The following is a 27,941-nucleotide window of genomic DNA, read 5'->3' on the forward strand; positions in this document are numbered from 1 at the left end:
CGGGGCTGCCGCGGCCGCCACCCTCGGGGCCAGCGCGGGGCGCGCCCGGGCCGCCACAGCTGAGTAGCGCTCCCGGGCCGGACTACATTTCCCAGCGAGCCTCACTCCGAGCAGGCAGATCCCGCGCGAGTCGGCGGGGCTCGCTCCGGGACTGCATTTCCCGCGATCCCTCGCGCGGCGGAAGCGGCGGCGCGGCGGTTCCGGGGCGGAGGCCCAGGGCAGCGGCGGAGGCGGCGGGACGCGCTCCGGGGGCCGCCATGGACGTGACCGGGCCCGAGACCGACTGGCGCAGCACCAACTTCCGCCAGAAGCTCGTCAGCCAGATGTGAGTGACAGCCGCGGGCTCGGGGATGGGTAGGCCGCGCTCGGGCCTCGGCTGCGGGGCCGCCCGTGTCCCGGCCGTGCCCGCTGCTCTGCGGGGCTTTCCGGGCCTGCCCTGGCTGCCTGGGCTCGTACCCGCTCCCCGCTGTTTCCTCCCCCAAGCCTGGCCCTCTCCTGAGCGGCCTCGTTGCCGGATTTGCCCAGAGCCTGTGCGCGGTAACCGGGACCGGTCCCTGATTTGATTTTCCCGATTCTCCTTCTCCTTCACTTTCCCCTTCCTCAGCAGCACCGATTTCCTACCCTGCCTGACACCGTGTGGTTTGGGGCTGTGATTTTGCCAGTGTCCGTGATGTTGTGAAATTCGGCACATTCAGCCCTATGAAAATCACTGTTATTGGGTTTGTGTCTGGCTTTTGGGGGTGAATATGAAATTAAAATGCTGATGGGTTAATGTGAAGCTCAGCTTGTTGCCTTTTCAGTTTTCCTTTGTGAAACAATTGCTTTCCTTGAATTACTTTGCTGCTCTGCAGGCTTTTTCTATATTTAAAGGTTCTTCTGCTCCATGTAAGGTGATGGGCACAGAAGGCAAGCACTGTTTGTTCTTTCTAAACTAATGTTGGAGTGCTAATTCGTGTATTTTGGAAAGCTTGATATTCCTTTCAATATCTAAAACTGGGCTGGTTTTCTATGACAGATGAGTAGTGTGAGTGTTTGTGGGTTTTCTACAATTAGGGTGCTGTTCCAAAATTAAACTTTTATAGTATTGAAGGAGTAGGATGATGTTTGTGTGTCAGAGCCAGCCAGACTTCCTTGGTGCTCACGAGGGATGTTTCACTTTCTAAACTTTCTGTAAAGTCATTAATCTTGTTAGATTAATCCCTTCCTTCCTCTCTGTTCTGCTGCTTTGTCAAAACAAGCAAACAGGAGTGCCCTGAGTGCTGTGATTTGAGGAATAAACGTGAGTAAGCACTTGCAAACCCAACACAACCAAACCTGGATTTGTATTTGCCCTGCAAACTGCAGTGTGGTTTCTCTAAGCAGCAAACAATGCTCAAAAATGTTTCAGTGGAAGTGCACAAAAAGGGATTAAAAAATTACTGCTACTGACCAAAAAATCTTTAATGCCAAATGAAGAGATGACAGTAATCCTAAACTTTTAATACATGCCCTCTATTTGTTTTCTTTTACACAAGTGCACAAATGTCTCTGTATGATTCATGTACCTTTTATTAGATGTTGTGACAGCTTTTTTTTGTCACTTCCAGTTTTACAGGATGGATCAGATATTTGCATTCATGGCCTTGTTTAAAAAGCAAGCAAAACTGTTACTGGGATGGCTGGGATGAGTTGTTACAGTGACTGCAGCAGGCTTTAAAAGCAATTATTGTGAGTTAGGTATCCAAAACAGCCTGGCCTGGCTCCATGGGGCTCTTGGGATAAGAGGAACGAGAAATAAAATCAATGCACTTGCTAAAACCTGGAGCTCTCCATGCAGCAAGTTCCTGTTTCTTTCCAGAAAGAAGTTCCAAGTTCCTGTTTCTTTCCCAGCTTTGTCATTAGAGGCTGATGTAGTAGGTGGAAGAGGGATGTAATTAAACATCTGGTGAATCACCTGAAGGTTTTTATAATCTGTGGGAAGGTTGTTCTGAGCAGTTTGGGAAATAAAATCTTACATGTGTGCTCATCCTGCAAGCAAGAGGTGACACTTCTCAGGATAAATGTTAACTCTTGAACATTGAAAGCATGAAACAATCACATAACTCATTTTGCATTATCTGAGTAGTTTCTGAGTTTTGGGGCAGCCTCTGTAGAGCTGCTGGCTCTGGGTGTCTCCATTTGTTGCAATTCCACACTTGGGTTTTCATGACAGCCCCGAAGTTTTCTGGGCTTTGGCTTTGTCTGTCAGGAGTGATGCTGTGAGTGACCCTTCCCGTGTGGGCAGTGGGTATCTGAGGAACCTCTCAGTGCTCCAGGTGCTTGGTTTGCTTGTGGACATTTGAGAATTGTGCTTTTCATGTCCTGGGTCCAGCACTGGCTGCTGTGGGGCTGCAGGGCTGAGCAGAACTTCCACACTGGAGCAGGACTGGGAAATCCTGAGCTCCAGTGGCTGAGGCTGAGGGGCACCTCTGCCTTCTCCCAGGGTGTTCCAGGAGCCAGCAGTGCCGTGGGAGTGTGGAGAAACACTTCTGCTTGCAGGGCACCCCTTTATCCTGGCCTTACATAGCTCCAGTACATTCTCCCTTCTAAAGGCCTTTCATGCACATGCCTTTGGATGTTGGTATTGCCTGAAGGCCAGGTCTGATCTGGGCTGTAAACTCACTCTGAGGCTGTGTGAGCAGGGAATTGTGCTCTGATGCTCCCTGGGATGCTTTGGGAGGTGCTGGCCCTGCATCTCCCTGTGCTGGTGTGATTCACACAGCCCTGCTGTGCTCTGCCCAGGGAGGGAGCTGGGGCCCTTGGGAAGGAGAACATGTTCTGCAAGATTTTTGTTAGACCAGCTGGCCTGAGTGAGAGCTTGCACATATTTGGGCTGGAAAGAAGCTTTGTGAGAGTGGAGGGGGAATTCCTGAAGCTGCTGTTGGTGCTGCATCCTGTGAAACCACAGCTCTGAGTGTTCTGCATGAAATCAGATTTTTAGTGCACATCTACACATTTAGTCTACATCTACACATCTACATTAGTCTACATCTACACAGCTCTGGGTGTTCTGCATGAAATCAGATTTTTAGTGCACATCTGCACATTTCCTAAGTGCTTACCAAGCAGATGGAGGCTGAATTGGTTGGTACCTTCCCATGCCCAAAGTTTTGTAGAGCTGGGATTTCTGCAAGGAATGTGCTCTGTGCTAAAGCTATGACTCTTTTTTAGCTGACTTCCATAGTCTTTTAATGTAACTGTTTTTATGTTGATTGCAGTTAAATATGTGAACAAGGAACAAGTTGTGTGGTTTTGTTTCCCAGTCTAAACCTTTATTGGAATTCTAACAGACAGGACATTTTCAGTAATGCAGATGTAGCCACAATAATACATCTTCCATGTTCTGTAATGTCAAGAGGAGATGATTCATATAAAAGCAGATAATTTATTTGCTTTTTGGACTTTTTTTTCTTTGCTTTGTGGATTTTTTTCAGGTTCCTGATACCATATTGATCACTGTCTCTATCACATCCCCTAAGTGCTACCTTACCTGTTACTTTCTTTGCTTCTCTCTGTGCAATCTTTGTCTTCTCTTTTTGTCTGCTCAGTTTTCAGTGCTCTCAACATGCAAGGCATTCTCATAGTACTGGGACTGGAAAGTTCAGGAGGATTCAGGGTAGTGTGGATTTAGAGACAGCCTTTCCAAAAAGGAAAGTGAAAAAAAGGACTTGTTAATAGAGAATTGGGTGTAGTTTCTTCCTCCACAGCAGAGCTCCTTTATCAGCAGTTCACTTCAAGGCTTGTTTGATGGAGGAATAGTTGCTCTGCACTATGTTCAGATGCTGCTGCAGTTTAGGAAAGCTTCATACACAAACAGCATTGTTTTGGTGGCTGCCAGACCCCACAAAGGTTCCCATGAGAGCCTTGCAGCAGGTGCAGTGTTGGGTGTGAGCTGTGACAGCCTAAGCTCTGCATTTTAAACATCTGCTCTTCTCTGCTGAGACTGTCCAAAGTTTAATAAGATTTCCTTTTTTTTGGTAAACCCTTTTGATTTTATCTTCTTGCAATCTAAGTCTAATTTTCAAAGTTTGCTTTTGCCAAGGCATCCTGTTGGCAAATCTCTGCTGTTAACCAGGTCCAAAGTCCATCTTTGTCTGGTGTTCCCCAACATTCCAGCAGTCATTGAGTTGATTCAGAAAGCTGAACCCATTTACCCATTCCTGCTGCATGGGAGGTCACAGAAATTCAGGGAAAATAAAGCAGTAGTGTCTCTTCAGAATGGCTGAAACTTCCAGGGCTCACTGACCTGCATTTAATGCTGGGTAGCTGCTCATGCAAGGCAGTCACCAAGAAATAACATAACTTTGATATGTTAATTATGAAGTGAAAGTATTTCCTGATCACTGGTTTGTGGAATTGAGACTGTAACAGCCAGGCTGCTTTAGAAAAGAACAGGTTTTGCAGGCAGGTTTCTGAGAATGAAATTCTCAGAATTTCAGAGGATTGGAACAGGGCTTCACCTGGCTGAACTCCTTGTTTTGGGATGTCTTTCTTTGCATGTTCCACAGTGAATTAGTTGCTGCTCTTTGATGTGCTGCAAATGTCCCTTCTTTTCATGTCCCTGCCACCCTGCCCATGCTGCAGCTCCTCTGTCCCCAACCCATGCTCCCCCTCATTGTCCTCACTCACTGGTAAAGCCTCTGTGCCTTTAAACAACATTTTTTGTTTTATTCCTCCACCTTATGTTTAGAGAACTCTTTTGGAAAACCCTGATGCTAGGAAGCTCAATCTCATTGTTTGCCAAACATGGATTACATTAATCCTGTCATTTAGTTTTTCTCAAATAAACAAGTGCTGGTATTTTGTCAAAATAATGCATCAGGCAGTAAAATAATGACTTGTTTAGCAGTTGGCCTTGAATTTCTGCAAAGAATATTTGTGTTGCTTATTGGAAATTAGTTGGCTTTTTTCTCCATTATTTATTTAAAGAAACTTTATAAAAGTGGCAGTTTTAAGTAATATGTGGTGGATATTCAAGTTTTTTGTTTGTTTTTAATCTATAAATGAGAAAGGGGTAAAAAGCTGTTTCACAGACCTTTCTAACTGCAGGAAGTATTTGTAATAGCCTCAATTAAAATCCAGCCTTGTTTTTTTTCCTCTTCTATTTTTCAGTGATGAAGCCATGAGGAAAGCTGGTGTTGCCCATAACAAATCTAGCAAAGATATGGAGAGCCATGTGTTTATGAAGGCCAAAACAAGGGTAAGGCTCTATTTGCTTCCAGAAGTTATTGGGTGTCAGAAGTTTGTAATGAATTGCAGAAATAGCAAAGCCAGTGCACTTAAGAATACAGATTTATGTGAAATTTTGATTTTTATGTGCTGCTTCTTTTACCTTGAGGGGAAGTGAGGAGTGGTCTCTGTGAAAGTCTGGCTGTAATTACAGTTCTACACTCTTACCAAATCATAAACTTCTTCCCTGGAGCTTTTATGAGAAATTGGAAAGTGTTGCTGTCTCCAAACAAGTTCTATGTTTGAAATAGAACTTTTCTTGGTGAAAATGTTACAATGCTGATGCCACAAATCTGCACCCACTGCTGGCATCCTCCTGATGAGTTATTGCATGGGTTTGTCTCAGCCTCTGCAACTTCCTACAAATTATGAAGCACACTAAGAAAATATTTCAAAGAATATTTGTCTTTTCAATTCTGACTCTTCTGTCATGTTAGTTTTCCAAGTTATTAATTTACTTGTATTTGTAATATGAATTCAGCTTTAAAAAGAGTTACTGCAGTACAAATGTGACATAATTCAAGGGCTTAAATAATTCAGTATGCAAATAAGCAGGTTCTGTCCTTACAAAAAAGGAATTGTAGTGGATAAGAAGTGGAGAATGTATGTTGGTTTGTAATATTTGCATATTGTGGTGCTGTTAGTGTGGCTGTCAGGGAGGTTCTTTCCTGGGAATTTTGTGGTTTCTTGGTGTTCTTTTACCATCAACCACAATGACGTGTTAGTGAAAATATTCCTGGTTTGTAAACAGACAGTTCTTGGTATTGAACTGCTCTGAAAAGCCCACACACATTGTGGAGTAAAATCCAGTGTGTTGAGGAAGAATTCTGAAGAACCAAAGTGTAATGGTTATTCTGTTTTCATTTCTTATGCTAAAATACTCATTTTTCACCTCTAGGAGGAATATCTTTCTCTTGTGGCCAGGCTCATTATCCATTTCCGAGACATTCGTAAGTAATTTTTTACTTTTGGTTTTATTTTCTTCTCAATTGTGGTTTCTCATTGAATCATCATAAAAGAAAAGTAAATTTTAGGGCTGATTCTTAAAAAGTTGCTTTAAAAATCTTCCTGTAGTATGCATGCCTAATTTATAAATCCTATTTCTTTTATACAACATCTATAATTGAAAAGTATTTGAGAAATTATTTAAACTTGCTGCTTTTCCTCCTTCCTAATTTTTTTCTGTATCTTTGCTTCTTTCATATTTTTAAATAGCATTCTGATTACCAAATTGGCTTAGGTTAATGTATTTTATTAGAGCTACAGTAGATAGTGGGGTTTTAAAATTACAATGTGAATATATTTCTTGTAGAGAGTATATCCAGAAGGTCAATGTGACACTGTTAACAAAGATGATTCATCATTTTTTCTTTGCAGACAATAAGAAATCTCAAGCCTCAGTCAGTGGTAAGAGTTCCTTTTCTGTTGTTGTTTTCTTCCTTGCCATACTCTCCGTTTCTAAATAGAGCAGCTTAGACATCAGGGCTGTGGTTACTAAGAATAAAGCATCTGTGTATTGCCTAGCTGGGATATTAAATGCATTAAATGCTGCTGGAGTAAAGGAAGAGGAGCAGGACAGGGTTGGGGTTGTTCAGTGCTGAGGGTGACAGGCTTGGCCAGTGCTTTGAGTGTAACACTGCAGGCTTCTTTGTGCCCCTGTTTGTACTTCTGTTAGCTCACAGCAATCAGGCTCTGAAAGTACCAGAGTGATAAATAATCTCCTGCTGAGCAGCCCAGGTTCCTGCCTGTTGGCTGCTGTGGCTCCCCAGGTGTTGCACCTGAGGCAGAAATATTTGTGGTGCCGTTTGCCGAGCTTAGATCTGATCCTGGCTTCTGCCCCTGCGCTCACTCTCACTGCAGTGGGTGTCAGGGACATGGTGTGGTGCTGTGCTTTTATCCCTCTGCAGGGCAAATGTGCAGTCTGGGGTTCATGAACATGCCTCTGGCCTGCTGGGAATTATTTTATAAGTATTCTTGAGAAGGAGGTGGTGTGTGTTCTGTACCTGGTTCATATTGCTTCTGCACCCTGTGTTGTGTTTTGGCCTCTTGAATTGCCTTTCTCTCTTTAATTTCACTTTTCTGTGTGCCCAGCATTCAGATGATGAAAACTGTCTTGAAAGGCGCTGAATTTATTCAGTGCCTAATAACAGTGATATTAGAGGGGGAAATGTATAGCAAAGTCCATCCTCTGCTCTGAGCATTGCTTCTGTGATTGAGGAGGAAGATCCACAGTGGGACTCTCTTGGTTTTTGAGGTTAAACGCTTTATATCCTCATGGAGTTTTGTTGGCAGTTTGGCTTGACTTGTGTATCAAGTTGGAGATGGCTAATAAGTATTTAAAATCTGTGTGGAACTTCACAACACGGGAGCACTTTAAATCATCCTCACTCTTTACAGAGAGGCAGAGATGTGCCAGAAGCCTCACAGGCAGGGCAGGGAATCTGATTTTGTCAGGATATTGGGTCTAGTTATGGTCTGAAGTTGCCAGAGCAGAGAGTGGATGATAGAGAGCAGGGGATTGTGGAGAATGGCATGGCTGGCTGCATTTCAGTGTCTGTTTCCTTTGCAGATCCAATGAATGCCCTGCAGAATCTAACTGGGGGTCCTGCAGCAGGGGCACCTGGCATGGGCATGGCCTCCCGAGCTCAGGGGGCACCGATGAGTGGCATGACAGGCCTTGGTCCCATGGCACAGCAGATGAGCCTCCCAGGGCAGCAGCAGCCTCCTGGCACCTCAGCCATGGCCCCTCATGGCATGCCTGGTGTCTCCACAGCTACTCAGCAGAGTAAGTGTTCACTTTGCTTCAGCCACTGAGGTTGTTGGATCAGCTTTGCATAATAAGGCCTTTTCCCAGGGAAAGGGTGCTGAAGAGATGTCACACTAAATGTCACACTAGATGTCATCCTTCTGGTTAAATCAGCCAAGTGAACTCAGAAATAATCGATTTCAAGTACTGCTACCTAATTGGATAAATGTCTTCCTTAGTATAGCCAGCACAGTGTAGCTGTTGTATGAGAAAGTTCTTTCATCATGCCAGCTTCAGAGCAATGTTTTTTTCAGAACATTGTTTTTGCCTGTGCAGACGTGTTCCCATGTTTTCCATGGTAAGATGCTTCCTGCTGCTGACCTCAGTGCACATTTCTTCCTGCACATTTTTACTCTCTACTTACTCTCAATGAAGGGAGAGTAAATTACAAGTTGGTAGTACAAAGTGTAATTAATTCTGCTGTTAATCCATTTGAGGAAGCAGAAGTGTATACTGCTAAGGAAGGACATTAATAAATCTCGCATTATTTGGGTATCATATTTTAAGTCCCGTCTATCTTCTCCTCAGCCCAGCTTCAGCTGCAGCAGATAGCCCAGCAGCAGCAGCAGCAGCAGCAGCAGTTCCAGCAGCAGCAGGTGGCCCTGCAGCAGCAGCAGCAGTTCCAGGCCCAGCAGTCAGCCATGCAGCAGCAGTTCCAGGTGCAGCAGCAGCAGGCGGCGGCTGCGGCCGTGGCGCAGCAGCAGCAGCAGCAGCAGTTGCAGGCTGTGCAGCAGCAGCAGCAGCACATGCTGAAACTGCAGATGCAGCAGCAGCAAAACCAACAGCAGGTGATGGCAAACAGCTCCCATGGCAAATGTGGTGATGGGTGTGCTGGTTTGAGAGGGAGCCAATAGGAGATCCCAAGTCAGAACTGTGATTTAATGGGGAAATTAAAATTAAATGTAGTAGTACAAAACCATTGACAGAGTGAGACCATGCCCTGCCCCCTGTGTGTCAGGGCGGTGTCCCAGCCCCATCCCATGGGGGCTCAGCCCTCCTGCAGTGCCAGCTGTGGCTCTGCTGCAGCAGGGATCCTGCACAAGGGGGGAGTTTTCCTCTGCAGCTCCAGGGCTGCTGCAGATGGGCCTGGGCTCCCTCTGGCCATGCAGGGCAGCAGAAAGCTGCTCCTCTGGCAATGCAGGGGGCAAAGGCTGCTGTGCTGTGCCAGGCTCAGATTGGATCCAGGTAGGAATGCTTGGCTCCTCCCCTGGGCACAGCATCTCCCCATGGGATGCTGGGATTGGATCAGCCCTGCAGGGACACTCAGTGGCCATGGACAGCAGAGATCTGCTGGAGGGAGGGTTGGCTGTGGGAGAGATAAAGAGCACTGCCCCACCTGGTTTTAACAGATGGTGATAGAATACAAACATTTGGTTACATCTTGCATTGTAACCTAAGACAATCAGTTTCTTGTCAGGTGAGGCTTGGCTTGTGTGGAAGTATCAGCTCTGCCTGTTACTAACACATTTCCACTTCAGGGTAGGGCTTCAGCTTAGATTGGCAGTTTAACTGACAGCAGTATGTTACATACTGGAGGAAAGGCTTTAAAGATGTTTTGTTGCTTTCTTTTGTCATAGCAATAGGGAATTAAAATCTTTGTCTCTTTCTTTTTATAAATATCAGGCTAGTCTTTCATTGTGACAGAAATTGGGAAAGAATAGCCTTTGAATTACTGTAGCAATAATGGCTGTTTTGTCATTGTGTGACTAATGTGTTGCCACTTTTGTTAGGGGGTGATCACATTTGGAAAACTGTATCTGAGGCCATTTGTACAAGAGAAGCTGATGGACTTCACCTTTGCTTTTTAAAGTTAGAGCAAAGCCTGTCATGTTGAAATACAGAGTATTTAACCGTTGAGGGTTGAGATGCGTGAGGGATGAGTGGATAAAAAGGTTAGGCTTTCCTCTGGGCTTAAAACATCAATCTGATATATTAGGATTCTGTTTATTTTTGGTTTATACTATAAAATAACTCTCCTGTTGCATTGCTGGAAGCTTTAACGTGCTGTCTTTTCCTGCTTTTCAGATGCAGCAGCAACAGCAGCAGCAGCAGCTGCAGCGGATTGCTCAAATGCAGCAGCTGCAGGCAGCACAGGTCATGCAGGCACAGCAGCAGCAGCAACAGCAGCAGCAGATACCACAGCAACAGATACAGCAGCAGGCACCTCAGCAAGTCATGCAACAGCAGATGCAACAGATGCAGCAGCAACAACAGCAGCAGCAGCAGCAACAACAACAGGTTGCTCAGGCACAGCAGTCTCAGCTCCCACCACAGTCCCAGCCTCAGCCCCAGCCCATGGTGTCTCAGCCTCAGGCAATCTCAGGACAAATCCCCAGCCAGGTTATGCCTGTCACTCTCACACCACAGCAGTTAAAAGCTATGCAGGTAAGGGCTAGAGACTAGCTGATGTTGTTTTGTTATGCCCATCTAGAGAAATAAAACATATATCTGACTCTTGCTGATAATGAAGTAGGAAAACCATAATTTGTTATGATACAGGGTGTTTAAAGGTTTATATCTGGGCCTGCCAATAGAGAACAGTTTTGTACCTAAGAGTTCTGGAAATCTGTGAAAACTGCAGCTAATATTTAAAAAATAATCTCTTGTCTTGTTCTTGAATGGACAAGTGAAAAAAAGGAAAAGAAAAATACTCTGGTTAAAGAAAAATGACCTCTATGCAGTTTGCTTTTCTAGAACATGAGCAGGTACTGGGGAGTGTTCTAGACTGCAGCCAGTGTTTGCTCTCTGCCATGCTGGCTTTGCTTCTGCTGCCATGTTGGGAGATTTGGTCACAGTTTGATGTGCTGTTGTTCCTGCCTTGAAGAGAAGGTGGGCAGGACAATAGTTCTGTTCTGTTGAATCTCTTGCTGGGTCAAAGCTGCAATGGTGCAGCTTTTTGAAGTGTTAGAGTAATTTTTATCTGGGCTGCATAGGTTACTATTGAACCAAAGCTCAGACCTGTTTTTCTTTGGGCCTTACTGGGGAGGAATGGAGTGTCAGCCACACTTCAGAAATGGATGAGTTGATGTCTCCACTTTGTGAAGTGACATTTAACTACTCCCAGCTGAGCTAGAAGTAGCTAAATGTCATGATTGTCACAGTGACAGATGTAATGAATTTATAAACATTTGCAATGCTGGTCATTGATAGGCTTGCTAAAAATTTAAGTGCCTATGATTTTTATTCATACGACCTAATAGTAGAGGTAAGATGTGCAAGAAGTTGTTGAACTGGTTGTGCAGTCTGTGGGAAAACTATTCTAAATGTTTTAAACATGGGAACATGTTTTCACAAAAAAAAAATTAAAAACTTCAGTTGGTGAGGCTGGTCTTGTCTCCATACCCCTTTTAATGGGCATAGTCAATGCAGTTGAAACAGGAGTGTCCTCCCCTGCTCAGGTATGCATTTTTACTTTGGGTTCTGTTGTCATCCCCCAGGTCAGAGCCCAGCTGGTGCAGCAGCAGCAGCAGCAGGCAGCAGCAGCAGCAGTGCAGGCAGCTCAGGCCCAGGCTGCTCAGATGGGAGCCTCAGGGCAGGTAAGGGCCCAGTGTCACAGCTCCCAGGTGTGCCAGGTGCATGCTGGAGATGAGCATGGAGTGGGGTTCTGGTGGTTCCTGGTGAGGGGTCTGACACTGCTCATCCCCTCCATGAAGGGGGTGTGGATTTCTCTGCTGTTTCTCCTTTGCCTGGAGTCAGAGGCAGGATTTCATTGCCAACCTCTCTGTGCATGCTCTCTGTCCCCAGTAGGTTCCAGTGTTGCCTGTACTGACACAGGAATGCACAGATGGTCTCCTGTGGGCACACTACAAGTCTGACTGTTGGTACCTGGAGTGTATCACCTCTTCTTTCATTAGACTCTCCTAGGTGACTGCTGTGTTGTGTAAACTGATTTCTGTACTGTGAATCTTTGCCTGCTCTCTTTAATCACATGTGATTTACCTTCCATCTTCATGTACTGACTAGAAAAAAATAGTATAGATGATGAAATCTCTCTGCACTCCCCTTTCAGTCCTTTCATCTTTCATTTTCTTCTGAGTGAGATGGGCAGTAGATCTAGATGCTCTTGTTCTGGGTGTGAATTGTGAAGAACAAATGGTGTGTGTCACAAGTGCAGAGTTACATGGAAAAAAGAAAAGTGCTGGGTGAAAGCTTGTTGTCTAACATGGTTTTCTATCCTGCAATACACCTGCAGCCCCAGTGGTTGTTTCTTGATGTGTGTCTGGTGTGAAGGAGACATAGGGAAAAAATGGGGAATGGCTTGAGCTGAACCTCTTATCCCATTTTCCACAAGAATATGGAAGTCTTGTGTGGCTTACCTGTGTAGTGTTTGATATTGAGGCATTTACAGACAAGGGTAAGTACAAATATCAGCACTCTGTAGATGAAGAGAGAGGCAGACAGATGAAATGAGGCTGACTGGGACTAATGGCAGAATTCTTTATGCATTCCCAGCCATTCTATGGTTTTCAAGCTCCATTTCCATTCAGGGCACAAGTCACTTTATAGATTCAGTAAGAAGCTTTTTATGTGGGCTGTGATTCTGCAGTGAACACCTCCCAGGCTTGTACCAGGGACAGTGTCTTGTACCATGGTACCTCTCAGCTGGCCACATCCTTGCTGGTGTGACCACTTTCTGTTTCTGAGTTTCTCCTTTGGCTTGTGTCAGTGTAACACAGGATGTAAAGCTGGACAGTGGTAAGTACAGCTGGGACAGTGCTGGCAGCAATGCAGAATTCTCTTCCTACAGCTGAAATGTGAATTAAAACTTGTTTGTTTCTTAAATAATTTCCAGGTGGGAGCTGCAGGGACTTAGGCTGACTGGAAGGAGACACTGACTTTATTTTCTTGTTCCTAACTTCAGTGGTGCTCTTTTCAACTCTGAACAGATGGATTGTGTTTATGTAGAGTCAGCTGAATTCCTGCCCCTTTAGTGGCTTCATGTGCCAGTGGCTTAACAGCACAGTGCATTTGGAAAGCTTTGGGTGATGATGACATGGTTGACAGCCAGTTTTGTATTGCAGCTTTATCCAGTCCTGTGTGGGGATTGCTCTTTATCTGCCACATGTGGAGTTTGGGATATTCCACACACAGGTTTTACTCCACTGATGTTCATGCCAGTGCAAGATGAGTCTGCTAAAATTCACCTACCACTATGAAGTCCAATAACTAAATGGGTTTCTTGTACTTGTCTAAATATTTTCTGTATATAATAGGTTTAAGATTGTGGCTGTATATAATATTACAATGCAGCTTCAGTGTTGAGAGTAAGGATTTCCTTTATAAGAAGACTCTTTTAAGGCTAGATTTTTGCTTTCTATTTAGTACATTTTTCAGTAGCATCAGCATTTTTAATAAATCTGCCTTGATTTCTTTATTTGGTTCAGGGAAGTTTTTTTTAGAAACAAACCCTATCTTAATCTTTCCTTGTTACATTTAAACTTAGTCTTTAAGGGCTTTCAGACTGGGAATTTTGCTTGCTGTGGCTGCATTTTTCCTTTTCCATAAAGTTTCTGTAAATCCTTTTTACATAAAAGCAAAAGCAGTGCCAGGTTTAAACATGGATTCATGTGAGAAATTCTCTGAAGTTATAAAGACCCCACAGAGGTCAGTGTTACCCTGCTCCAGTCCTTGTGAGCATCTAAGAGACCTACACAGAATACATGCAGCACCAAGGAAAAAGATCTGTAATCAACTGCAGTTAAGTGTGAGTAAAGTTCAAGTTAAGTATGAGTAAAGTGAAGTCACTGCAATTCCCTCAGGTGCTCAGGATGCAGAGTGGCTGATGCTGACTGAAAATCTGAGCTGCCTTTGGCACTGTAACACATGTGCTCACCAGAAGCAGTGTATTTATGGGCTGCTGAATGTTTGGATGTTAAATAAAAGAAAGTTGCAGGTTCTGGATTCTATTTGTTCTATTCCAATTCATTTTTATCAAATAATGAGGTTTGTAGCTTACTTTGGAGGGAGATCCTCTTCTTGCTCTCTGATTTATCTCAATTTACAGGGTCTGGAATTTTACCTCATAACAACCAATTTCACTTGTGGAGGAAGATATGTGTTCAGTTAAAATCTTAAAAGTACTTCAACATTTCTGCTTGTGTTCTTATTTTACAAGAAGAGTAACTCCTTTATGGACATACTGCTTTGGAATCCCATTTCCTGACTCCTTTATCAAGGGGTCATGGGTTTTGTAAATATAAATGAGCTGGAGAATGGGGGAAAATAGTTTGCTTTTGTTAAGAGAGTGGAATTGGTGTCATTTTATATATGTACTTCCTTTCCAGAGCACACATTTAAAAAAATACAAAAAATCCTAACCCAAAATTGGAAGCATGTGCACTCATTTGACCAACCACAATACTATAAACAGCTGAAAACCTTGAATTGGAGTTTGTCATGCTGGTGTTCAGTGGTTTGCCAGACACTTAACCTGTGAATATTCTTCTAATTTCCTTTGCCTCAGTGGAAGTAATGTAAATCTTCACTTTTTGGTGGTGTGGCTTCAGAAAGTTGCCCAAGATGGGACATGTGGGTCACCACAACCTGCCTGGGATTGCACAGCTCCAGAGATCTGTGTGCATTCACCAGGGTCTGAGATGGGGTGATTGTGCCTGAAAGGATATTCCCCTCCCACCCCAGCAATCCCCCCTTTTATTTTTGGTTTTGTTAGGGTTATGTTGCTTCACCAGCTCTCATGTTGACACTGTAGCTCTTCACTGCACTCCTGGCATCCCTGTGCTCTGTGGCACTGCTGGGTTGTTGTGTTTGCTCTGCAGCTGCTGCATGCTGTGTGTGCATGTGTGTGTGTGTCTGAGGCACCCCCTTGTTCCCCTTTGAAATCCTGTCTCTGACCATCCCTCTTTGCTGGATGGAAAGGGACTGCATTGCTCTGATGTTGTCAACTAACAGCTGTGCTGAATTTGACACTGTTTTCTTTATCAGTTATTGCTTTCTTTTTTCAGTCTTGCTATGTTGTATTTAATTTTATTTATTTTTAACAATTGTAAGCACATGCATTCTTTGACTCTAGAGATGTGTTGCTGGCTGCTTCAGTCCATTTACATAAACCCCCAGCAGGAGTGCCCCAAACCCTTTACAGGAAAGGAGACTACATTAGGTCAGTTAGGATTGTGTAGGTTCCTTTATGTAGGGAAAAAAGGTAGCTCAGAGAACTTTTCTGTAGATATTTGAAGCTCCAAAGAGAAGCTTTTTTACTGATAAATGAATCTGCTAAAGCTACCTGAATACTACCTCAAATATATGCTGTATTTGCTGTAAATTCTCAGTATGTGGGGTAATATCAAATTTTAATTAGCAGAGGGTTATATAGATATAAAAAATTAAATCTTTGTGGCTCATGCAGGCTGATGGTTCTGAAAGGTACTTTTAGACACTGCAGAGCAGCACAGTCCCAATACTATTTTAAAATAAAAATTGATTCTAATGCTCACCTTTATAATTTACCCTAAATTATTGTACTTTAGGGTCTGCTCACTCTATACAGCTGGAGAATCAAAAAGCTTGAGGAAGATTATGGACTCAGAAAAATTTAGCATACCTTAGTAGTAGAAGGTGTGCTTCTGACAAATACAGAAGGTGTGCATTTGGCAAATACACATTTGTCAAAATTATGGTAATTAAAAAAGTATACTTGACTTATTGTATGGGTTATAAAAGGAAGGAAATAGATTTTTCAAAGCTAGAAGTCCTTTTTGTCATCTTTGGCATTGTTATAGTGGCACAGGTTGGGCTGGTGTGAAATTTGCTCACTGTGGGGCAGTGCACTGCCAGGTGCTGCTGAGCTGTGTGACAAAATGTCCTGTGACAGAGGGGACATGGCCAGCACTGCTGAACCCTTGGGGCCCACAGTGGGGAAAGCACATCAGAAACCTGTGGCATTATAGAGCTTCTTACATGGAGAGCTTCTGACAGCAGAGAGCTTATTCCCAAGGATTGGAGAACTTACTTCCAAAGATTGGAGAACTTATTTCCAAAGATTGGAGAACTTATTTCCAAAGATTGGAGAACTTATTTCCAAAGATTGGAGAACGTATTTCCAAAGATTGGAGGACTTATTTCCAAAGAAAGATTGGAGAACGTATTTCCAAAGATTGGAGGACTTATTTCCAAAGAAAGATTGGAGAACGTATTTCCAAAGATTGGAGAACGTATTTCCAAAGATTGGAGAATGTATTTCCAAAGATTGGAGGACCTATTTCCAAAGATTGGAGGACTTCAAGATGTCAGGAAAAATTAAGGGAAAGCCCTTTATGGAAATGACAGGATAGTCAGCCCCTGAGCCATGAATCGGGCTGTCCATGGGCTCTGTCAGGGTACCAGGGGTTCATGAGGTGCTCTCTGAAGATGGAGAGGAGGAGTGTAAGAAGGAGTTGCATTTCCAGGCCAGCAGGGCAGCTTAACCCTTTAGAGAAAAGCTCACTAACCTCCCCTCCCTGCTCCCCCTCCCCAGTCCCCGCAGGCTGCATGTGCTTCTCATCCTGCCAGTGCACTGCATTTCTTGTTTTGCGATTACTTTTGTCTGTTGTCCCTCTGTCCTCAAAGATGATCACCGCACCCCTGGCCCGAGGCGGGATGCAAATCAGACCACGGTTCCCGCCTGCCCCCGCGGTGCCGGCTCCACCTCCAAGCTCCGTGCCCTTGGGCGGACAGCCAATGCCACAGGTATTTACTGGGTCACAGCCTCGGGCACAGCTGCCCTGCCCGGCTGCTGCCGCTCAGGCAACGGGAATGGGCACTTGTGCATCAAACTGTGAACTTGCTGCTGTACTCAGAGTGTTGGTGTGGTTTTTGTGGATACTTTTTTATTTTAAGTGCGAGGTTTTCTTAGGATAGCAAATAAAGCTTTTTTAAAGTGGGGTAGATATTTATTTTAACATTTAAAACTTTGCCTGTTGGGACCCAGGATATTCCTCTAGCTGCCCTGGAGGACTCAATACCCTGGCAAGGGGCTTAGACACCTTGGCACAGAGTCACAAACACCTGTGCCTTTGATTTTAGCCCATGGAAACAGTTACCAACTTTGTGTGAAGAGTTACAAGCCATAAGAGTTTGAGTAGAATGATAGTTCATTTGTCACAGGGTGAAAAAGTAGAATTTTGGGGATTCAGAATGGGGGTTCTAGAGGCAATTTGAAGGAATCTGGGCATGTCCTGTCTTTTTTCTCCTTCTTCTTGTCCTCCATCTTCTGCTGTCATGGTGACAGTTCTGGATTGGTTTAGAGTAGAGACAGACTGTCTGACATAGGTGATGGGTATTGGAAAATTATTGTAAATAAAGTACAGGTAGTTCTTAGTATAAAAAGCCAACACCACCCCAAGGGCAGGGACTGTGCCACAAACTGACCTGCTGGACAGATCTCAGCGGGTCAGAGAAGGAATGTAAAGATAAGAGAAAATAAACAGCCTTGAAAAGCAGAACCGAGGAATCTCGACTTCTTTGGTCATGGGGCTGGGAAAAAGAAACTTTCTAACACCTCAGGAGCCATCTCAACCACAGAAACCTGAGATGTGCTGTGTTCAGAATTGATTCAAGCCTCAAATTACAGGTCCACACTCCACGAGTGTGCATCTCTGAGTGTTGCAGGTCAGCACTGCAGTGTCCCTGGCTGAGTTGTGCCCAGGACCTTGCTTGGCCTATGTTCATGTACAGGTGATTCTTGTGGTATTAAACCTGGCTCATCCAGTTTGAGCAGCTTTGGCATGGCATCAGGGACCCAGAAGAATTTGAGCTGTTGTTTTCTGGCAGGCTGGCAGCTCCTATCCAGCTGCTGCTGGAAAATGCACCAGGTCAGAGCACTTCATTTCCTCTCAGGAGTTTGCAAAGGCACTGACAGTGACCAGAAAGATTCTGCAGTCCCAGGCAAACACATCTGTTGTCATTTCTGCTTGAGGATGGATGCTCTTTTCAATCCAGGACAGTGTGTATGTTAATTTACACAAACCCCAGCTCTAGCTGTGGAGTCAGAGGGGAATTTGTGCTTTGATCACTGTAGCAACTAATATTGACTGTGATAATCATCTCCCATTTGAAATATCCACAATATTTGAGGCTTTCTCATGGATATTTTATTTTTGCTTCTGTTTAATACTTGACTGATAGCAAAAGGCTTCTAGTTACAATATTATATCTAGTTACAAGTTATATTATATCTAGTTACAATATTATATCTAGTTACAATATTATATCTAGTTACAAGTTATATCTAGTTACAAGGCTTCTATCCACAATATTTGAGGCTTTCTCATGGATTTTTAAGTCTTAGTTTTGCTTCTATTTAACACTTTACTGATAGCAAAAGGCTTCTAGTTCAGGCATTCAGTGATGGGGTGATCTTTGGGCACTGCCAGTGTCACTGAGGAGCTCTGGCTCCTGACACCAGTGAGTTCCTCATCAGAAATGTCTCAGTAGCATGCCAGGGAGTGGGAAGGTGATGTAGAAGCTGAACAACTGGTCAAAGCAGAAAAATAAGAGAAATTTTTCATGAGCAATGATTGTAGTGAAAATGGTTCTGAAGCAGGTGCTGGGGTGAGTGAGTGGTTCATGCTTTACTGCAAATACTTGACAGCTCTGGACCAGCATGAATCTCTGGCATTGTCTGCCAAAACACTTGGTTCAGGCTCTAGGTAGATTAGAAATTAGAAATGTTGTCTTTTACATCTCTTAATTTTATAAAATGCTAAACTGCTGCTGTCTGCTGGGTGTAACTTCCTGCTCATCAGAGCCCTTGCAGCTGTTGACAACAGGAGTGAAGGGCTGTAGCAGGTATGTGGTTATTGATCACTCATTTAAGAGCATCAAAATCCATTTAGATGTGCTGATAGGTAGTTCAGGGTGTATTTTCTCTTTAGAAAAGAATCTTGGTGTTGCACTGAGGAAAGCTTTTCAACAGCAGGACCAGATATGATATCAATACCTTGTGGCTATTTATTTTTACCCCATATAACAAAACAGTCTGGCCTTTTTTATCACAATACTCATTAGATTCTCCAGTGAGTTTATTTGTTTGGTTGGGGTTTTCTGCTTCTTACAGTCTTTTCAAACAATACAAAAATTACTGATATGAGGTTTTATTCCACAACCACCTGGTGTTTTGATTTACAACAGAGCCAGAACTGAGAGCCCTTCCCAGCCTTATCTCCTGAGTGCTGTTCTGTGCCTGAGACTCAGCAAACTGGAGCTGGAACTCACAGCTGGCTTTATCTTCCAGGACAGTGCTCTGAGCACTAAGCTTTGGTTTAGTGGGTGTAAATGCAATCTTTTATCATGCAAGCCTAAGTTCCTTATGGGCAGGACTTCAGAAAGTGAGAGTGTGTGTCATGATCAGGTCACTGTAGAGGCACAGAGCAGATTGATGCTCATGGGCTGCAGTAGCTGTCCATGGACATGATTTACGTGCAGAAATTCACATCCCTCAGTGAAAAATGTGTGCTTGGGTTTCCTTGTGTCTGCTGAAGATGCAGGGTGTACAAATGAGCACTAACCATGGCCCAACTCTGGAGCTGAATGCATTCAGTGGAGTTAAAACTCTGGAGGAGGGGAGTTTTTGTCTTTTGGGTTCATAGCTATTTTTGTAGTGTGTTTGTTTGTTTTTCTTATTTTTTAAGCCTTCTTTTTACTCAGCTGCAAAGAGCATTCCCTAGAAGTTGAAACTTCATTAAATTGTTACAATCTTAACCTTTATCCTACAAACAATGTAGAAACCTAAATCTGAAATCATCTTTAAACTTGTTCTGAAATGATGTAGCCAGTGAACTGCTGTCAAATAAAACCAAGACAGTAAGTTCAGAACTGCACATTTCTGAATGCACGTTTTTGAAAATATCACAATTTTGCTTACTGTTAAGCATTGGCCTTTGCTGTTCTGAAATGAAGGTGGCAGAGAGCAAACCTGGAAAAGAGGAAATCTGTTTGCCTGTGCAAGTATTTGGATGAGAAGGGGTAGTGCAAAAATTGCAATTCATCCAGTGCTTTTGTGCACAGTAAATGCTGCATGTCCTTTTCTTCACTTTTCTGCAGCATTTGTAAATTAATGTAAATAATATCCTTGGTGCTGAATTACACACAGCAACTTAAATCTGGCAGAAAACCTAATGAGATATTTCTCCTTCCTTCCCAAAACACAAGGATTTAAGTGTTCAGAAGTCCTTTTTGTAACCAATTTGAGACACTTAACAGGGACCTGATTTTCAGGAAGACATGAACCACTCCAGGTGGTGTTAGTCTGACTTGATGAGAAATGGGTGCAGTATCCATAGGGGTAAATTCCAAATCCCTTGCTGTCTGATAGCACATTAAATGGGCTTGTGAAGGATCAGGGAATGCTCTTTGCAGTGTCCATCCTTCCTTCCACACATGGTGTCTGCAGGAGGCAAACTGTGCCTTTCAGCCTCAGAAATGCTTTTCCAGCTGTTGAGGAGAGATGTGCTGGTAAAAAACCCACCTCCTTTGGAGAGCAGAAGCCCAGGCTCTGTAGTTTTGCTTATAAAGAAAAGGAAGATATTTAATTTCAGCCTCACTTGTTCCATGTATTAATATTAACTTTGTGTGAGAGGTTGCAAAGGTACTGGGGTTATTGAAGAATAAAAAAATCATAGTGTGTCAGGCTGCATTTGGTTTTGAGCTGTTCTGTAATGGGTGACAAACTGGTATCTTCAAGATGAGTAGTTTTACACTGAGCTGGGGTTGTTTGTGCCTTTTTGGAGGGGAACATGACCTTTTGCATGGCTGCAGTGTGAGGTACCAGGCAGAGCAGCTCCTGTTGCAGTCAGTGTGTCCATGCAGAAGCAGACAATGCAATATTTTTCAGTGTGCTAAATATCTTGTCCTCTGCATACAGCTGGGTTATTTAACAAGAGAGTGAAGGGCACCACCAGTTTGCAGTGCCTGTGATGTGCCTGGGACTTGTGGGTTTACTGGAACCTTCCCTTAAAAATGGTTTAGACTGAGGGAAAGAGTTGTTAATTCCAAGGTGTTCATCAGTGACTTACAGAATGGACAATGGGTTAATGAGCCACAATCTCTGCAGGCTAATTCCATTTATCTTTGTATGTCCTTACTTATAGCCTCAAGTCATAAGAACTCTGCATGCTCCTTAAACAAATGTGATCACTCAATACCTGCATTACTGTCCCATGCCTCTGCCATTGCACAGGTTTTCTTGTTTGGTTTTAAGTGATTAAGGGGAAAAATGTGAATTAGAACAAATGTGAGAAGTTGCTCAAATTTTAGTGTTCCTCTGGCACTGCAGGGTGTACAGAATAAACTTGGTTGTTTGGTGCTGTTCTGGAATGCTCTTACTTGCCTTTTTGTCCTTTAGGCACACCTCATCATTCTCCAAAGGTCAGAAAGCTGCTTCATTTTTATTCCACCCAGCTGCTCAGTTTGGAGTTTCTATCTCAACCCAGATTTTCAGAACTCAGTATTTAAACAAGATGTTGGTGATTTGGCTTCCTTAATTTTCTTTCTTCCTTCTTCCTAAAGAAAACCAGTTGAGAAGCTGCAGAGTCTGACAGACCTTTGAAGGCTGTAATTAAAATGTGTAAATAAGGAGGGGTTTTTGACTCTTAATTATCAAATGGGAAATGTCTTTTCTTCCTGCTCTTTTTTAGTTCTAATAAAATACAGGTTTTTCACATTGCACTTCTGACATTTTAATTGCAACATGATGGTTTGCGCAGTGAAAAATAATTGTTATGCAGTTAATTCAGGTTATGTGCAGATTTAATGGTCATTTCTACTGAAGTTGATAAATTTACTGCCCTGAGATCTTCAGGAGTGATCCAGGTGGGAGTGTCCTTGTGGGGGGAAAGGAAACTAATGCTTTCATTTCTTGTAGGTCTGAGGAACACTTCTCTCCACAGGTAAAGCCTTGTAGTTAGGTTCCCCTGCTCTGCTCCCTTTGCTGTTCCTGATGGTGTCTGTTCCCACCCTGCAGGTCAGCCAGAGCAACATCACCATGATGTCCTCCCCATCTCCTGTGCAGCAGGCTCAGACTCCCCAGTCCATGCCTCCCCCACCTCAGCCCCAGCCCTCTCCTCAGCCAGGCCAGCCAAATTCCCAGCCAAACTCCAATGTCAGGTGAGCCCCACTGCAACTTCTGGTCGTGCCACAGGTGGGAGGTTTTCAGAAATATTCAGTAACCTTACTCTGCTTCTGTTGGAATGAATGAATGTTAATACCAGCTCCACTGGTGAGACTGTGCTGAGTTCACTCTGAAAAGTCACATTTTACATAAAGAATCTGTGTATGAAATCTCACCAGGGCAGAACTACAGGCTGCCATAATGATGCTTACTAAGTGTCAGGACCCAGGACATCCCTCTGGCTGTCCTGAGCAGCCAGGACCCCTCAGAGACCCTGGCACAGAGCCCAGAACACCTGTGGGTTTGATTATGACCCATGGAGCAAATTACCAACCTTAGATGAAGATCTGCAAGCCATGACAAGTTAAGTAGAATGATAGTGAATTTATCACAAGGTGGAAAAGTAGATTTTGAGGTTTTGGTATGGGGGTTCAGGAGGCAAGATGGAGGGAACTGGGTGTGTCCAGCCTTTCTCCTTCTTCTTCTTGGCCTCCACCTTCTGCTGTGATGGTGGCACTCACAGATTGGTTTAGAGTAGAAGCTCACTGTCTAACATAGGTATTGGAAAGTAATTGTAAATAATGTACACCTAGTTTCTAGTGTAACACTGAATGCCTCTGACTGTCATGCTGAATGGACCTTGGCAGGACAGGAGAAAGAATTTTGTAGATAAAATACAATGAACAACCTTGAGACTGAGAAATGAAGAGCTCTGACTCTTTCTTCAAGCACTGGGCTGGGAAAAGAGACTTTTAACAATCTCAGGGTCACTGACCAGCTAGAGATCCCAACAACTAAAGTCATATCTGCTTCCAGGCTGAGGATCCTTCCTTGTCAGGTTCTGACAGGTTTAATTTATGTTTATTTTCCAGCTCTGGCCCTGCTCCATCACCCAGCAGCTTTCTCCCCAGTCCCTCTCCACAGCCATCACAGAGCCCAGCAGCTGCACGAACACCCCAGAACTTCAGTGTCCCATCCCCAGGTCCTCTCAACACTCCAGGTAAATCATCTGAGAGCTGTGCTGCACTCCAGGGCTTGGGCTGTGTTTTGGGAACTGTGATAATTCCTGGGAAACCTTTTGGCACAGTGTGAACTTCCAAGAGCTCTAGGTAGCAGCTGGTATTGCAGGTAGTGAGCAGGTCACACACACCACATAACAGAACTGCTTGGATTCCCAAATCAAAATCCACTGAAACCTCTTTTCTCATCACTGAATTATCCAGTGGGTTTTTCTGACATCCCCAGTCTTTGAAAAAAAGAATGATACTTAATTTAATGGAGCAAGTTTATAGAGGCATAATGATTCCGTAGTTCCAACAGGAAGGAACGCTTAGTGACACTGTGCAGATGTGAAGGACAAAACCACTTCATCCCAGACAGCACTACAGTTCATCCCAGGCACGAGGCTGCTTTGCTCCAGAGCACCTTCCCAGGTGTCCTCTGGCACTTGGCACTTCCCTCCCAGTCAGAATAAGCAGTTTGTCACTTCCATTCATGGTATCACAGCCTGGCTCCTTCTCCTACCACTGCTGTGTGCTTTGCAGATAGGGAAGGACCCACTTAACAAAAACCACTGTGAATTTATTTTGTTTATTTTGTGTTTAAAGCATCAGAGTGAAAGCAAAATAAAGACCTAGAAAATGGGTATGTGGAACTTTGCAGAAAAATATGTATTAAGTGGGAATTGCTGTTCTGCCCATAGGACATGTTATTTCTATATGAAAACTTGAGGTTGGGCAAGCACCTAAACTATGGAGGGCATCCAGTTGTAGATTTGGATATTTGACATGAGCTACACTTTGAGAGTGCCACATTTCAGATCAAGATTAATTAAGAGTAATGTTCTGATAAAAGATAAAAGTATCTTTTATCACCCTGTGACATGCAGTCTTCCTTTTTGCCAGGAAATCCAAATTCTGTCATGAGTCCAGCCAGTTCTGGTCAGTCAGAGGAGCAACAGTACCTGGAAAAACTCAAACAACTTTCAAAATACATCGAGCCGCTCCGGAGGATGATCAATAAAATAGATAAAAATGAAGGTGAGGTTTCCTGAATTTGGCCATGCATTTACCTGTGTGAGCTCTCTTATCTGCTGGGAGGAGCAATACTTTGTCTTTTGTGGTGACTTCTTTTCCAGGGATTTAAAGTGTCAGAGCTGTTCTTTCTTGCTTCTAACTAAAGACTTTAGTGTGAGGAATGGGCAAAACTCTTATCCTTAAATTCTCATCAGTTTTTTTTTTTTACTTCTGATGGTTTTGAAACATGTAGAGTTCATGCTTTGGATATACTTGGGATTAGATGAAAGATCTTTAATCCTCACTACTTTCTTTAGTATTGGCTCATGTTTTCATTTTGACTGTATCTCTGTCTGCAAGAATGGAAGCTTTTCTTGTAGTCAGTGTTTGCTTCTCACACTGTTTCAGACAGGAAGAAGGACCTGAGTAAAATGAAGAGTCTCTTGGATATCCTGACAGACCCTTCTAAACGGTAACTGTTCCTGTCAGCTTTCCCAGCTGGGGCAGAAATCTGCTGTTGGCCCCAGCCCTGTTGCCAGAGGCTGTCTGGGGCTCACACAGCAGAAACTCCAGCTGAGGTGCCTGTTTGGTGGCTGATGTGGATGAAATTTCTCCTCTCCCACAGGTGCCCCCTGAAGACGCTGCAGAAATGTGAAATTGCTCTGGAGAAGCTGAAAAACGATATGGCTGTGGTATGTAATGCTTTGTGGCAGCAGAGATAAGCAACTCATTCCAAAAGGTGTTAAGACTTGGCCAGGATCATTTTTGCAGTTTTTATTACTCATTTTTACAGTTTTTATTACTGAGTTTTACTACTCAATGCTGTTAAAACTTCAAGTAAGGTTGGACAAAATAAGAAAACAGAAAAAATGGGCAAGCATGTACTTTCGTGTAAGTTGCATCTTTTGAATGAATTTCAATTTCTTGTGCTCTGTGCAAAGACTTGAGTAAATGTTTCTTTGGACTGTGGCTAATTTCAGGACAGCCTTCCTAAACCAAAACTGCCTATGGTTTTTTTTGTTTACTTCCTCCCTTAATGTTACTATGTACAGTTTTGAGAATCATTTGCATCGGAAGTTTACGGCTATAAAATTTTTCAGACTCCACAGTAAATATTTCTATTTTTGGTGATGATTAAAGCTTCTGTTGTGTTTCAGCCAACTCCACCACCTCCCCCAGTGCCCCCCACCAAGCAGCAGTACCTGTGCCAGCCCCTGCTGGATGCTGTTCTGGCCAACATCCGTTCCCCCGTGTTCAACCACTCCCTGTACCGCACCTTCATGCCGGCCATGACGGCCATCCACGGGCAGCCCATCACGTACGTACCCAGCTGCTCTGCGTGGAGCAGAAATCCCTCTGTGGAATCATTCAAAGGACAGATGGGTTTGTGGATTCCTTTTTTCATGTCTGGAATGTTTAATGATTCCTTTTGTGGGCTGTGTTGTTGTACACAGGGCCCCCGTTGCTTCCCCTCGGAAGCGGAAATACGAGGAGGATGAAAGACAGACCATCCCAAATGTCCTACAAGGAGAAGTTGCAAGATTAAATCCTAAATTCCTGGTGAACCTGGACCCTTCACACTGCAGTAATAATGGCACAGTTCATCTCATATGCAAGCTAGGTAAGAAGGAAGGGGGAGGTGTGCACTCTGGTTCCTCCCTGGGGTTCACAGGCTAGAAATCAAGCTCAGCTATGCACTACCAGCCTCCTGTCTGGCAGGAAATGCTCTGCCCTGATGGAAGTGTGTTTGCCTTTCAGATGACAAGAATCTTCCAAATGTCCCCCCACTCCAGCTCAGTGTTCCAGCAGACTATCCAGATCAGAGCCCTCTGTGGATAAAGAACCCCAGGCAGTATGGTATGACATTTGTGTGTGTGCCACTAGTGGGGAAGTGTGAACACTTATTTTATTTTAATGTTTAAATATGATTTTTACAACAACCTCCTTTATCTGTTACCTCTTTTTTCTCCAGCAGCCAATCCCTTTTTGCAGTCAGTGTACAGATACATGACTTCCAAACTCTTGCAGCTGCCAGACAAGCATTCAGTCACAGCTCTGCTGAACACCTGGGCACAGAGCATCCGCCAGGCCTGTCTGTCTGCTGCATAACAGCTCCTGCTCATGCAGCCAGGAGGAACCCTCAACAGCTGGCCAAGACCTTCCACAAGCCACTGCAAAACCACAGCATGGGAGGTGACTTCAGAAGAAAGAAGCCTTATGGTGTTTTGTTCCTAGGTTGGCAGGTTCAGTAGAGAACCTGAGGTTAGACTTAGCTTTCATGCTTTCTATCTTCTGCCTCTGTGGACTTTTGCCAGCATTTTCAGATATACAAAATGTGTATATATGGTTCTCAAGACTGTATTTAGGATGAGTTTTTAATTGTCTTCTTAGAGAAGAAATTATTTGTGGACTTCCATCAGGGAGTCTGGTATAAGAGGGGGTAGGGAAAAATGTCCTAATTTGCTTCAGAATTTGCTCCATGCCAGTATTTCTTTCACACTGTATGTTTTGTGACCTGACACTGCCCCAGAAATAAATGAGCTGCAACTCAGATGTGCTTGCAAAACTTGCCAGTGGGTGCAGGAAATCTTTGTGACTATGAATTAGCTTTGCCCAGAGATGGGATAAATAACATCCTTTATGGCATCCCTCAAATACGTGAGATAAATCTGCATAATTATGCTTGAGGGTGGGAATGTGGAACCAAACAGAGCAAAAAAGGTTTAATTTTATAAACCCTTTTGTAGCTTATTTTAAATGCAACTTTGTATAAATGGTTTTTGGTTAGCATGGACCAGGTTTCTCACCCCAGCTGAGTAAGATTGATGAGAAATAAGAGATCCTGATGTGCACACTGAGTTGCTCTGTAAATTCACTAAATGTGCACATAAAGATGGGGGAACCAACAGCATAAAGGCCAAGTGACATGATGAGTCCAGCAGGTTTGTTGCTGCATTTCTTCCTTTCAGATTCCTTCTGAGGCACCTGGCTTCCAGTGGGAGTTAATGCAGTGCACTGAAAGTGTTTCTATACTACATCAGTTTGTTTAAACAAAAAAGGCAAAAAAAACATCATCTCAGGAGTGGAACTGACAATTAATCCATTGTGCCTTCAGCTGTGGTGGGCACTCAGCTCAGTCAGCAGCTGCCTTAGTGTGGGCACTTTGAATGAAAACACTTACCACATGTAACTCTAATTTAATGCATTTTTCATACTTCCCCATGTGTCCCAGTTGGTCCTTCTTGAGTTCCCGAGGTGCAGGAGAATTTCAAATATCAGATGTTTCAATTATATCCTGCCCCACCTCTCTGTATGGTGCAGCAAACCTCAAAGAGTAGCTGGGCTCTCTTACAGTAGTGTCAAGAAATTGCTGTGACCTCTGTAAATCCATGTGGTGTCATCAGTTCTAGGATGTTTTTAAATGTGGGTAATTAGTGAGCACTGACTGAGGCAGCAGAACGCTGTCAGGATTTTGTACATGAGCTAATGCATTATCTGTTTGTTTCTACTGTAATAAATTTATTATTATTCCTCTGTTGGATGCTGACATTGCACTGCTCCTCCCCTGTTAGGATACCATGGGATGAGGGTTGCTGTGTTCTGTGGGAAGTGCAAACTCACAGGCAGTGAAGGTTAGGGGACAAAACCACAAATGGCTCAGTGTCATGCACCACATCCTTCCTGTCCTCAGTGAACTGGAAGAACTGGTCAGGAGGTCAGTGATGATGCACCTGTGGCAGCACTGCAGTTTTATAAATACTCATGGCTCATT

At 43.7% G+C, this 27,941-nt stretch overlaps 1 protein-coding gene across 1 annotated transcript; it reads left to right on the forward strand.

Moving 5' to 3' along the window:
- Nucleotides 1–188: 188 nt before the first annotated feature.
- On the forward strand, nucleotides 189–27,693 carry MED15 (mediator complex subunit 15). Its single transcript, XM_058816600.1, has 18 exons — nucleotides 189–325; nucleotides 5,131–5,218; nucleotides 6,146–6,197; nucleotides 6,625–6,654; nucleotides 7,817–8,032; nucleotides 8,582–8,841; nucleotides 10,079–10,438; nucleotides 11,491–11,589; nucleotides 16,616–16,735; nucleotides 22,008–22,150; nucleotides 23,027–23,154; nucleotides 24,059–24,193; nucleotides 24,578–24,641; nucleotides 24,795–24,861; nucleotides 25,327–25,487; nucleotides 25,624–25,790; nucleotides 25,928–26,026; nucleotides 26,142–27,693. Exons 1-18 carry the CDS (start codon nucleotides 258–260, stop codon nucleotides 26,276–26,278), a joined length of 2,394 nt encoding a protein of 797 aa, XP_058672583.1. The 5' UTR covers nucleotides 189–257; the 3' UTR covers nucleotides 26,279–27,693.
- Nucleotides 27,694–27,941: the final 248 nt, after the last annotated feature.

Source organism: Ammospiza caudacuta, chromosome 18 (genome assembly GCF_027887145.1).
Source record: "Ammospiza caudacuta isolate bAmmCau1 chromosome 18, bAmmCau1.pri, whole genome shotgun sequence".
NCBI classification, from domain to species: domain Eukaryota; kingdom Metazoa; phylum Chordata; class Aves; order Passeriformes; family Passerellidae; genus Ammospiza; species Ammospiza caudacuta.